The following is a 13,123-nucleotide window of genomic DNA, read 5'->3' as shown; positions in this document are numbered from 1 at the left end:
TCACGGACTTGTGTTTTCATATTTTTTTAATCGAGTATGTGTATTCAAGAAGCCTACATATTTATGCGGCTGACTGTACAGATCATTGTCATTATTTATTTAGATATAGATTATTACTTACTAAATTCAAGAAATGCTTTGTTATAATCTAGCTAATTCACATATCATTACAAATATGTATTTTGCAATTTAAATGAAATGAATTAATCTGCAAATAAATTAAAATAATAATAAAGCCTACCATTCAAGACACGTTATTCCTTTGTTTACTTATAATGTAGTTTATGTAATTGCTCTAAACATTCCGTTATCGAGCTTTATTGAAATGTGGGCGTTTCATACTTCGTAATGCTTAGTTATTTTTAACTTATACTATTTTATCTCCCGATGCATTTTATTTTTAATAGATCCTAGTATATTTGTTTAGGATCGAAATATTTTTAGCTGCATTTGAAACCAATTTCCGAATACTGGATAAGCATATGCTTAACTATGCTGTCCATTGCTATTGTCCTTTAACATTATAAAAAAATTATACTTTTAGATTTGGGATAACTTATACATAAATTTTTGTCTGTATAAGACAGAGTCGTTTGTTATTGAACACCACACTAGTGCCAATCTCTTCAAAAGAATGATATTATAAATCGCCTAGTTTTCAGATATACTTATTTTATCTACACATTTATAAAAAAAAATAAAAAAAATATATGTGCAAAATATGTTTATTTAAAAAAATTACAAATCTGGTATCGGTGATGAATGAGTTTTATGGAAATTTAAAATAATGTAAATAGATCAAACATTTAATTTAACAATTGTCGCACAAGAAGTCAGCGAATCCGGGCGCCACTAGGCCTGCACCGAAACCTGCAAGGCCTCGGTTGACCACAGTCGGACCAGCAATCACAGTCTGAAAAAAGAAAATGTAATTTAAAGTTGTTTTATTGTATTTATTTTGTATTTTTATTGTAAATATTTTTGTAAGAAAATATAGCTTTTATTTATTGCAATTAACTATAACCTGAGAAGCCAGATTATCCACAAGTCCGTTGAAAGGGTAGATCAACTGGGGGGCTGCAGACGCCATGGCGATCAGGCACATAACGAATACCACCTGCAATCAATAATTATTAGTATTTATTACTCAAAAATAACATCTAAAATGATCTTGTATTAAAAGCTGTCTAATTTTGGGTCACTCTGCCAGAGAATTGTGTGACAGTTCGTATCATGGAAGACTTGGGTTAGTTAAATTTAGCATGATTCTTCAAATAATCAAAAATCAATTAGTTCAGTTCACGACCGTCATTTTAAATTATGGCTAATGAGATATTTAAATTGTCATAAAAGTAATCAATACTTACGACGAATTTCATTGTAAAGGTTGTAGTAAAAAGTTCCAAGTGAAACAATTTGTGTAACTTGCTGAAGCAAACTATGCTATTTCAAGGAAGAGTTCACAATATATAGCAAGCGAGCAACCTAATTGTTAAAACTTGTACAATTCCTCCCTTTACATTGTCATACTGGTTCTAATTATGTATTAAAATAGTTGTTCCATAGTGTATTTCTAATTTTATTCGTTATTATAAATATGTTAATAAAAAAATGTCATTTAAACAAAGGAGATCTGTATTAAGACAACATCCAAAAGCCATACATGATTGTCAAACTTTTTCAACACAACCCAACCCAGTAATCATTTACCCTGTTGGACCTCCGTCGGTTTCGAAACTAGTCCTAACATACATCTGACTACACGTGACTTTAGCCATGGTTTGTAATTAGTATGTCATATAATTTACTAATTACATTTTAATGATTGACATCGATTACATTTCACATTTCACTCTATTAACGAGTGAAACATCTGTCGCCCTTTCCTTGTTATTGCAACAACAGCAGCTACAGTTTTCTCGATCGCTATGTGATTTTATCCTAATCCAACATTAAAAATAACCTATACTAAAGTATAAAAAGATTTTTTTGTACAATTATTAAAGGCGTGTTTCACGATGTCCAAGTAAGTTCTAAATAAGATACTTGGAACTTATTTGTCAAATAAAGTCGTCGTTGGCGTTTCACAATCTCTAAATAAGCTGTGAAACACAAACTATTTTAACTAACACGTAATACTTCCTGTATTATGTGTCATTTATTTTATTTGTTAGTTAGTTATCCGTCACTTTACTTGGTTATTGTGAAATTGACCCTTAAAATCGCGTTTGAGGACAGCGCCTGACGTTTCCTATATAAAAACTAACTTTTAATTTGTTTCGCTTCTTTTTCGGTTTTGGCTTTTATTTTTAGCCGACTTCAAAAAGAAGGAGGTTATCAATTCGACTGATTTTTTTTTTTTCTACATAATGTTAGAAAGATACCCGACAATGTGCCGGTGTATCAGTGCAACACTAGACTCACTACATCGATCTGACACTTGATAAGAAGCCATTCGCTCCAAACGATCTAAATGAATAGTGTCTAAATATAATTACATCCCATTAACATACTTTGCATCTTAAAGACTGCTAGCAATTGTTCAAGCTATCGACCGTTGTCCATATAAAACTGTACAACTTGATTGGCAAAGTAAAACATCCACATGCGAAGTAAATATCCTATTTTGTCTGAAAAATTAAGCATCCCTATCTTCTTTTTTGTTCGACGGACACGATTGTAAAGTGTTTTTCTTCCTTTAATTTAAAAAGCTTATTCTAAACAGTCAGTGTCGTTATATTTTTTATGACTTTCGCTTGTTAGAAAGCGTTTCGTCCTAGTCAGATGCCGCAGATCAAATAACTTAACCGGCATTCGTAGAGAAATGACGAAACATTTCTTTTCACGATTCATTTCTTTGAAGACTTCTATGAGTCTTCTGATTATGGAGAATTTGAAGGCTTTCTTTTTGAATATGATACTACTACTAATTAGTACTTATAATTTTTAGTATGTATGTAGAATTCACATGTTAACCTCATAAGTAAGTTGTTTGAAACTTTGAAGTTATTGTAATACATAGTAGTGTACATACAGTGCCTTATACTTAAAAACTCTCTAGTACATACTTGAACTATGATTGTATTGATTGATTCTATAATTTTTGGAACGAAGTTCCTTATCGCGCGTTGTGAAAGGGGGCTAGACGGAAAAAATTCTTACGAAAAGTTGTCACGACACTTTTTGCTATAGACGAATGAGCGCTACTTCACCATGGCAACGAAGTGACAATATATAACGAAAATTCATAGAAATAAAATGTACTTCTTGTGAAGACTTAAGTTTTTTATTCATAGAATAAACATTGGTTCCTTCACTAATTAATTGAAAGGAACTTCGTTCCATCCGGGTGTCCCTTTACACCTCTCAAGTTTTTTTTTTCTCTGTATACGTCAACAATGGACGAAAGTTTGTTGTGTCACAAATTGACTAATTTTCATAAATCGTTCATTAATTAATCATTTGATTCTGCTACTAAAAAAAAATCCGTTCTTAAGTTCAGACTGACCCTATATAATCTTTGTTACCTGAAATAAAATTAATTGTTTTTTTATTAATTTCATAATAAAACAATTTATTTAATTCGAAAAACTTTATTTCATTTGCATAAAAATGTATTCATATAGGAACCGATTGCTCGTATGTTAACATAACAATAATGATTTAATTGATAACATTTCTTTAAACATGTATTTGTATTTATATGTAACCGGTAGTGATAACGCCAGGAGACACAACACGATCGCCGAAGAGTCCATTCACTACAGTTGGTCCCGCAACGACAGTCTGTGAAAAAAAAATAATATCAATGAGTTACGATTTACTTTATTACATAATCAATTGCATACTTGTAAAGATAAAGGCATTGTGGTCGCAGAACGGCAACTCCTTTTTGGTACAAAAAATAGGGAAGAATTATTAGGTCAACTGTAAATGTATACAACACGTAAACTGTATACAAACTACATTATGCATTATTTAACTTATTGTTTACAATAACATACCCTAGGAGCGAGGGGTGCGACAATACCCGGCCATGTCAGCAACTGGGGATTGGCAGCCGCCAAAGCGATGAAGCAGAGAACAAAAATAACCTGTAAATAAATATTGTTATAATTTTCCTTCGCTAATATTTATATTATACACATACTAAATCAAGTTACTTTTCTTAGTATAAAATAAACTTAAGATAAAACAGTTTGTATTTTTAACGTTTATGTTTTAAATATTATTATTTATTTAGCGTTTTCTCAGATATAAAGAAAGATTATTTTTTGTGTTAAAAATTATCATTTTATAATACGTACTAAGTATTTCATTTTTAATTGAAGTGTATGGCTGTAGGTACAGACAGACTATGTCTAAGCAAAAGATATTCCTCCAATATATACTAAAAGTGCAGGAAATTGTTGCAGAACCAGTACAATTGTGAGCGTTCGCAAAGATTCCCTTAAGGTCACGTTTCTGCAATGAATTTTCTTATTTAAATAACCTGCACTTGTTATGTAAAACTTAAAGAAAGGCCAAGCTTAAAAAAGCTTTGATCACGTGCAGTTTAGTAGGCGATAGGTACTGTAATTAAGTAGGCGTATCCCTATCTATCTGTGCAGATCGGGGAAAGATCCCAATGTTCACAATTTTTGAAGTGAAGTCACTTCTCTTAAAATTTGTTTTATTCAATACAGGACAGATTCCATCTAAAAACGAATACAGGAATTTTAACGTTTTATTACTAATTTTTATTGTTGGTGGTGTTCTTTAGAAATAATTCTCAATTACTTAGTTTATATAAAATTTTTAAGATATTCCTGCCAAATAGGGTTGGCCACAGGCAGGCGGCCGGCCGTAAAAAAATTAAGCCAAATTTGTAAGGTTTATAAAACCTTGTGTGCCGACCCCAAGTGAGTGGGTTAAGGCCAGGGAGATGATGAATACCATCCTCGACGAGGTAGGTGGCATACAGGATACATCAAGACCAACAAGCAGTGTATGTAAGCCTTATTGTATTGATGCTTGGAAGTGTTTTAATGACGCATCTATAAAGATAACCCCATACAGTTTTATGCTTTGATACACTTACTCCTTCTGTATGTGTGCACATTAAGGTTATATGGGATCTGATGATTTTAAAAGCGCAGAACAGTGTGTATAGAAGTATAAGATTGAGAGATTCTTAACGTGCGTTTCCACTGCCGAACCAACAAAAGCACATTGTCATCCCTTTCATCATAAAAGAAAGAGCTAGTAATATTTTTAAGAACAGGTGTTCCAGCTATGGAGGCCAGCAGTTACGACTATCTTACATCAGGCATTTTTGAATCATTAAGCCAGATCGTCATTTTATCTTTAAGGTACCCTCCTATATATATATTTAAATTCCTATCCTTTTCAGATTAGGAGGTGAGTCATATATCTCTATAAATGTGTTCGACATATTATGCTCTTAGCTTACTGACTGTAATAATAATGCTAACTCAATAATGAACTAGTTCATTATGTTAAAAGACAATGATCATTAATAGATTTTGTTAATTTGCTTAACTTTATGTAAGTTGTTCTATACTAATATGTAGAGGAAAGATTTGATCGTTTGTTTATTTGTTTGTTTGCATTGTTTATGCTCCGAAACTACTGAACCGATTTCAAAAATTCTTTCACTGTTGGGAAGCTACGCTATCTCCGTATGATATAGGGTATATTTGTTACTCCATTTCTTTAATTCCCCTTGGACGAAGTAGCAGGCAACTGCTAGATTATATTCTTTTTTTTATAAGAAAAGGGGGCAAACGAGCAGCGGGAACACCAAGGTGTTCATCGACGCCCATGGACATCTATAATACCAGAGGAATCGCAGAAGCGTTGCCGACCTTTGAGATGGTGATACGTGCGCTTCTTGAGGATACGCTCTTCTTCTTAGATAAAGCTTAAACTAATTGTGATCCCAAATTTGAGCAATGCATTGAAGTTTCTTTTCTCGAAAAGTTTGATCATTTTGTCTTATTTTACTGTAACTACATACATAATATAACTTTAATTACTTTTCAAAATCAAGAGCTCTCCTTATCCAATACACAATGCACAAAAGAATTAAAATACCAAGGATAATTATTTATGTACGTACTTAATTTATATATTCTAATTTATTAAGATCTGATTATTTTATTGATTTACATATTAAGATTATGACATGGCATGGTGATAACGTCGACAATGAAGGCCTTTGGATAGGTACCTACTTATTTATTTAATTCGTCAGATTAATCCCAAATTGTGTTCGTCAATTTAATAAACATAACATTGAGTGTGATTTTATATTCTGCAAAAGTGATTTCTAAAAGTTAAAAAAAAAGATTTTTAAGTGAAAATTATTTACTTATTTACACAAGTTATTGAATCATTTTTCTTTTGGAACTCAATTGCTATAAGAGTTCGGTGCTTAAGTTAACATGAGAAGTATTTTTCTATATAAATCCAGTAGAGATAAAACCGGGAGACACGATGCGCTCATTGAACAGACCTCCGTTAACAACGGTCGGGCCAGCTACGACAGTCTGCAAAAAATAGAATGAACATTAATTTGATTTATAAAACGAAATCATTCTGAATCATTCCTGTATATAATAGCATGTATTGTTCGCAACATTCATTACTAACAATAAGACTTACCCTTGACCCAAGAGGAGCTACAATACCGGGCCAGGTGAGGAGCTGCGGGTTGGCAGACGCCAGAGCGACCAGGCACAGTACGAACACGATCTACAAAATTACAATAGTCACATAAAAGTATGATTTAACTTTACTTTTGTTATGGATGACTTTGCACTGATTATATTAATACTTAGGTAATACTTGATTGATCAAATATGTTCTATTCTCATTTAAAAAGATTTAAAATCGTGTTATTTCCTAGATATTTGTTGCATAAAAATGCAACTGTAATGATTTGTTACTCTTACACTAAGAAATTTTTTACCCAATTGTAAATTTCTTGTGAGCTTTTAAATGATACGTACGAGGTATTTCATTGTTGCTTTTGTGATTTGATGTCACTAGATGTATCTGGAAGAGAGCCTAGCGTAGACTATGCTCCACTTGCGTAAACTAGAGTATTTATACAGATTCAGATTAATGACTAGAATTAATTATTATAAAATTACTTACAACCATTTAAGGTCAACAGCTTTTTTTAAATACAGTAGGCGTTAGAAAAGGAAATGTTTATAATCTTCTACTTTGTATCAAATAACAATCTATGTACGAGTGTTGTATAATTTATTGGATATTATAATATTTGTTATAAAGGTCGTTTCTCACATTTACACATTTTACGCAGGCGTTCGATTTCAAAAGCTTAACAACGATGCTGCGACACTCTTTGGTACATAGCTGAGGTCGTGGAACCGAAAAAAATAAATGTATAACAATAAATATAACATTGTTAAGAAAAGGAAAATGATTCAAAGATAGAATTGCAGTTTTTTTTTTAATCGGTCATTCGCCATGGGACACGGACACAATTTACTATCTTATCTTATTAATATTATAAATATGGATGTTTAGATAGATGGATGGATGTTTGTTTGAAGTTATCTCCAGAACGGCTCAACGGATCTTGATGAAATTTGGCACTGTTGTAGAACATAGTCTGGGAGAACGCATAGGCTAATTATTATGTTTTTTTTAATTCCACTCGGACGGAGTCGCGGGCGACACGACAGCTAGTTAAAATATTATGGTAATATTAACATGACTGATGATACATGTTAAATTTTCATTTCATTATAAATAAACACATTTAAGAATAATAAAGACCGGACATCACGAACTAAAAAGCAACTTTTTCTTAGACGCATAACCACTTGTTCTATCTTAGTTGTCAAGTTCGATACGCCTCTTCGAGTCTTGTCACTGTATTGACATGTTATAGAACACTAGCTGTGTAAAAAACTTTTATAAGTAGCCTATGTGTTCTTCCAGACTATGTTCTACAACCGTACCAAATTTCATGAAGATCCGTTGAGCCGTTCCGGCGATATCTTCAAACAAACATCCATCCATCCATCTAAACTTTCGCATTCATAATATTTGTAAGATTTATTACCTATGTAATCGATGTCTATAATATGTTATATTCTATCCATATCATGTACATGTATAGTCATCATTTATAGTAATTTTATATCGTCCATCCCCCACTTAGTTAATTACTTTTATTAAAACTAATTATGTTGCTTTTAACTATTCGGAAGGAAAGTGCTCCCTATCCTACCTCCCTAACTACTTATACATGTTATCCCCGTCGTAAACAAAGTAACGTGAATCCTTGAAACTAATATTGTATCGTCTATTCGGTCAATACATGCATAGCGAGTATATGTCAACTGTACAGATTTGCTCCGCTATTGAAAATTACAGCAACTTTTCTCTCCCGTCGAGTTTTCAAACAGGTTGCGGGCGACTGTCTTTGGCGATGACAAATAGAAATGTCGGCGACGTGCGCTGTGTACGAACATCTATGACATTAATAGAATAAGTCGCCTAGCGACTAAACTCCCCGGGTTTGGAGAATTTACGTTGTTTTGTGTAGTGCAGTGTAGTGCTTCTTGACAAATAGGTTGCGAGCGACAGATTCTGGCTCATTTTGGCGACGAAAGAACAAAATTTCAGCGACACGTGCCTGTTTAGGAAGCAATGACATTGTTGCCTTGTGTACGAAGAGCCTTATATTCGAATCTCTTTGATTGAAAACTAAAATAATAATATTGTTAATCGAAGATTGGGAATTAAATGAAAGATTGTTATTTCCCTCATTAAAGCTATTAAAGGATTGATATTTTTTAAATCTATTCATATTATACAGATTAGATAAGAATAAAGTTCATATAGGTATAGAAAATAAAAGCATTTTTTTACTCAAAGGTCTTTATTTTGTTTATTTCATATTGCATATGTATGTAGAAATATATTGCTCATTATTCTTGTAACGTTTTGCTTGTCGTCTGTGTTTACACCAAGCCAGCAGAGATAACTCCGGACGAAAGAACACGACCGCCCCAAAGCCCGTCGTTCACAACCGTAGGACCAGCAACAATGGTCTGTAAGTACAATACGTTATAAGACACCAAGTGCAAGATTTAAAGTATGAACATAAAGAAAATATCGCTAGAGACATAGTAGTAAAGCAGTTTACGGATCTTTGCTTCTAAATACTTCTTAATTTACTGCTCAGCGCGCCGATGACCTTGGGCCGCGAGATATTTGAAAAGGCTTATACAATGGAAACAAATCTGGATAATGTTATAACTATAGGTGTGATGAAAATGTACAATACGAACATAATCATCTCGATAGATTAACAGGATTAATGATTCCACACTTACTCTAGAACCCAGAGGAGCCACGATGCCGGGCCATGTGAGAAGCTGTGGGTTGGCAGCAGTCAGCGCCACCAAGCACAAAACGAAGATTACCTGCATACAAATATTATATTTTAATATCTAAGTAGATAAAATAATTTTCAATTCCATATTCCATATATTTTCAATTCCATATTTGAAAATACCGTAATTACTACCACAGCTTAGTAAGAAATTTAAAGTAAAAAATCAGTCACTGCTAGTTGTAATTAATTAAAAAAATACGTACGACGTATTTCATTGTGGAAGAGTTGCTTGGAGACTTGCTATCTCAAACTATGATTTACTTCTGAAAAGCCCGGCATATTTATAGATCTGAAGGTGATTGTTGTACAACCAGTATTATTATATTACCAGCCCTCAAAGGACATGCTTCTTTACATTATTAATGATACTACTATGTAAAAAAAAAATTAAAACCACTCGAATGGTTAGTAATCACAGGAGACTATTATTAAATCATTTTTATTGTATGCTGAGTTACCGTTTAGTTAATCCTTTAATTATATGAAGATTTTAAAAATAGTGATAAAATATTTGTAGCAAATACTTGTTGTACCATTGGCTTCCAAATTTGTTTTAATGTAGTGGTTATTTTTTCAAATTATGAGGTGGCAAACGAAAAAGCGGCCAAATGAATTTGCCGAAATAGCAAAACGGGCACTGCCCAACTAAACATCTGCAATTACTGATGCGCTGCCTACCTTTGATCGAAGGACAGACGGGGGGGACGTACAGAAAGAAGATTTCTTTCCTATGCATGTCGTCATCTGCCAAATCCACTTCCCCTTCCTATTATTTCCTTATACGAAAAGGGCAAAGCAAAGCAATCATTTTGTTAATTTCTTCAATCCATAGTCAACTTACGATTACGCGAAAGACGTCCAACAAAAGTCCGACTTTTAGACTCCTTATATCGCTACTTATAAATAAGTTAAAAAAAAAATTATGTCTTCAGTATATTTATTACAGAAATGACTGGATAACAATGTCAAGTATTAATACAAAAGAGGAACGCACAATAAAGATAACATTAAAAATAATTTTCGGACAGTAGCCATCTCTTTACGGACATATTAATTCGCGTTACGATATTATTTAACATCAATTTACTTTAATCGTTGCTGTAAACCTGTAAAAATAAACAAAATCAATACTATTAAATTAATTTCTAAATAAATTTTGAGAAGTCAATTGTTTTCTATAAAATTAGTATGAGTCGCAGGTGGTGAGGTGAGTGTTGAACAAATTGTAACGAGATTAATGATGTGAAGTGGAAAATTGTACTCGTAAAATCTATTCCAAAAATTAAATTTAACCGATTAATAATACAACAAACTCATTTAAAGTGTTGTTATGCGCCATAAATGGATAAACATAGTAAACATAGCACCTAGATATAATTTATTCGCCACTTACAACTGCAATGGAGTGATGTATAAACTAGAAACAGTTGCATCATATAATATTATCCTTTGTTGTCAACTTGAAATAATTGTCATACATTGAACTAAATTTATTAAACAACTAGCTTTTGCCCGCGACTTCGCCCTCGCGTATTTAAAAACCGCAACCGCCTATGTGTTTGTCCATATTATGTTGTGTTGTAGATTAAGCCGTTCTGGAGATACCTTCTAACAAACATCCATCCATCCAACTTTTGCATTTACAATATACCTAAATAAGAAGTAAGATATAATAGAAACTTCTTAGTTATTAAAAGGAAATCTACGCATAGTTTGAATAATTAGATTCTTATACTCTTGTCTTAATTTCTTGTGGACAATAGCCAGTTTATCGTAAGCTAAATCTTAGTTACATTACTTGTGGGATGATAGGGGAAAATAGTCCACCTCTATCTTAATATTAGAGTAAACTAGCTCACAGGAGGCTGTACATGTACAGGATATATTTAACCTGCTATTACCTCACATGAAAATGTCTTGGTAAGCTATCGCACTAGTGAGGGGTCAACGTCGAGGCGTACGTGGTCATCAAAGGCCTCCGACTCGCGGCACTCGAGTGCATTGGCTCGGTACACCGCGTTCTCTATCCATACCGCGATGCGGTCTGATATCGCCACCATGAAGCGCGCCAACCGGCCAGGGTGAGAGCGAGATGGCTTCGGTTCACCTGGCGGTAAGAACAAGAATTCTAATTAAATAATTGTTGATAATATTGCAAGCTGCAGGATATCCAAAATTTTTAATTATCTTCAAGCTATAAAGGTTGACGACGTGACGATGTTTAAAGTAATAGTAAAAGACTTGTGTTAAGAAATCTTTAAAATCCAAAAGGTTTTCACTATTTGCGATCTTGCAACTTTAACCTTAACGCTAAGCTACTATATTTAGGTTACCATTAAAGGTCAATATACCAAGTATATCAGCAACTCTTTCTAAAACGATATCGGCAATACTCCTCAATCTGTTTGACACCAACATCTCTTTCTCCCCTTTAGCTATGTAGTCGCAGAGCCGATACGCCACCTTCAAAAAAATATTCAAACAATTACTAAAATCTTTCGATCCTCACGTATTCATTTGAACCGTACATCACTCACTTTTGAACATCAAATAGTAGTGTATTCAATTTGGTTTCCACCTTTACCTTAAGAACCCAAATCCCTTACATACTACAATTATGTACTTGAATATAACCTGTGCACTAAAGTTGATAAGCCACTTCTCTCGTTGCCGAAGCTCCTTCTCTAAGTCCGCTTGCTCCTTGCGGCTGATCGTCGTACCGAAACCAGGCCACCGCTTGTGGTGACCCAGAGCTTGAAAATATTGCTCTGTTTGCCTAAATACAAATGTAGCTAGTTAACTCTACATATTAGTATAACTGACAACAAAAAACGGAACGACATTAAAAAACTGATTCTATTCTTTTGCTAAGAAATGATTATCTTAAGAACTAACGTTATCATGTAAGAGTAAGTTTAGTTCAAACAAGAACGATCAATAGCTTTTTTCGTAACTTATACCATTTTATTTTTAAAAACATGCAAATCCAGTTAAAAATACAGCGTACTCAGGACTGAGAAAGTAATCCTCTTCTAGGGCACTTTTTATCTTGTCCCTCCTGTCCACAGGCAGAATGGCACACTTCTCATCCCAGAGCGAGCGCAGCCGACGCGACTGGGGCCGAGCGAGCATTTCAACACGCTCCATGTGGCTACGTAGCGAGCGCGACATACGACGTTTTGGTATTTCACCTAACCAGTAAAATAATCAAAACATGGTCAACACAAACTGATTGATATCCGCTTCATAAGCTATACTACCATGGATTCTACTGACTTGAACTAGGAGAACACGAGTCCACTGATAGTTCCTAAACAACAAGATCATTGAATCTGTGACATCTCAAACGACTAACAATGAAGTAAGAAACTTACCGGAACTGCTTTTAGCGTTGTCAGACAGCGATTCAGATCCAGATCGAGAACCTTCATCTTCGGTTTTCTTTTTCTTAAATTTACCAAAAATTGGCATTGTGATACTTTTTAGATGCACAAAAAATTTTTCATTAAAATAGTAATACGAAATTAGTACGAGATGGCTACGCCGGTTGACATTTTGACCTAGTTTGACTTTTTCATTAACAATTCATTATTCATTATGCATTAGCATTATTCGAATAAAATTGCATAAAACAGTAACAAAGAGGTTATATAGGTCCTTAGTTTAAACTCATCCGTTCTC

At 33.5% G+C, this 13,123-nt stretch overlaps 1 protein-coding gene and 2 long non-coding RNA genes across 3 annotated transcripts; all 3 read right to left on the bottom strand.

Moving 5' to 3' along the window:
* Positions 1 to 826: 826 nt before the first annotated feature.
* Positions 827 to 1,429, bottom strand: LOC106719985. Its single transcript, XR_001357437.2, has 3 exons — positions 1,368 to 1,429; positions 1,025 to 1,117; positions 827 to 913 (listed from the first exon to the last, which is right to left on the bottom strand). It is a non-coding gene; the product is annotated as an uncharacterized LOC106719985 (long non-coding RNA).
* Positions 1,430 to 3,711: 2,282 nt separating this feature from the next.
* Positions 3,712 to 4,343, bottom strand: LOC106719986. Its single transcript, XR_001357438.2, has 3 exons — positions 4,308 to 4,343; positions 4,005 to 4,094; positions 3,712 to 3,786 (listed from the first exon to the last, which is right to left on the bottom strand). It is a non-coding gene; the product is annotated as an uncharacterized LOC106719986 (long non-coding RNA).
* A 4,582-nt stretch (positions 4,344 to 8,925) lies between these two features.
* On the bottom strand, positions 8,926 to 12,989 carry LOC106719958. The gene is made up of 7 exons (XM_045680984.1): positions 12,817 to 12,989; positions 12,450 to 12,633; positions 12,077 to 12,218; positions 11,794 to 11,905; positions 11,344 to 11,549; positions 9,381 to 9,470; positions 8,926 to 9,095 (listed from the first exon to the last, which is right to left on the bottom strand). Exons 1-5 carry the CDS (start codon positions 12,911 to 12,913, stop codon positions 11,368 to 11,370), a joined length of 717 nt encoding a protein of 238 aa, XP_045536940.1. The 5' UTR covers positions 12,914 to 12,989; the 3' UTR covers positions 8,926 to 9,095; positions 9,381 to 9,470; positions 11,344 to 11,367.
* Positions 12,990 to 13,123: the final 134 nt, after the last annotated feature.

The sequence above is a fragment of the Papilio machaon genome, chromosome 14 (genome assembly GCF_912999745.1).
Source record: "Papilio machaon chromosome 14, ilPapMach1.1, whole genome shotgun sequence".
NCBI classification, from domain to species: domain Eukaryota; kingdom Metazoa; phylum Arthropoda; class Insecta; order Lepidoptera; family Papilionidae; genus Papilio; species Papilio machaon.
The sequence above is the reverse complement of the archived record's forward strand: the minus strand, read 5'-3'. Positions and strand labels throughout refer to the sequence as shown.

What these genes read in the sequence shown, in the direction of transcription:
- LOC106719958 (XM_045680984.1), bottom strand. Translation starts at nt 12,913, where the DNA reads ATGCCAATTTTTGGTAAATTTAAGAAAAAGAAAACCGAAGATGAAGGT. An exon ending in TTATCAACTTTAGTGCACAG is followed by an intron (nt 11,906 to 12,076) that starts GTTATATTCAAG and finishes ATTTTTTTGAAG; the next exon opens with GTGGCGTATCGGCTCTGCGA. An exon ending in AAGAGTTGCTGATATACTTG is followed by an intron (nt 11,550 to 11,793) that starts GTATATTGACCT and finishes TCTTACCGCCAG; the next exon opens with GTGAACCGAAGCCATCTCGC.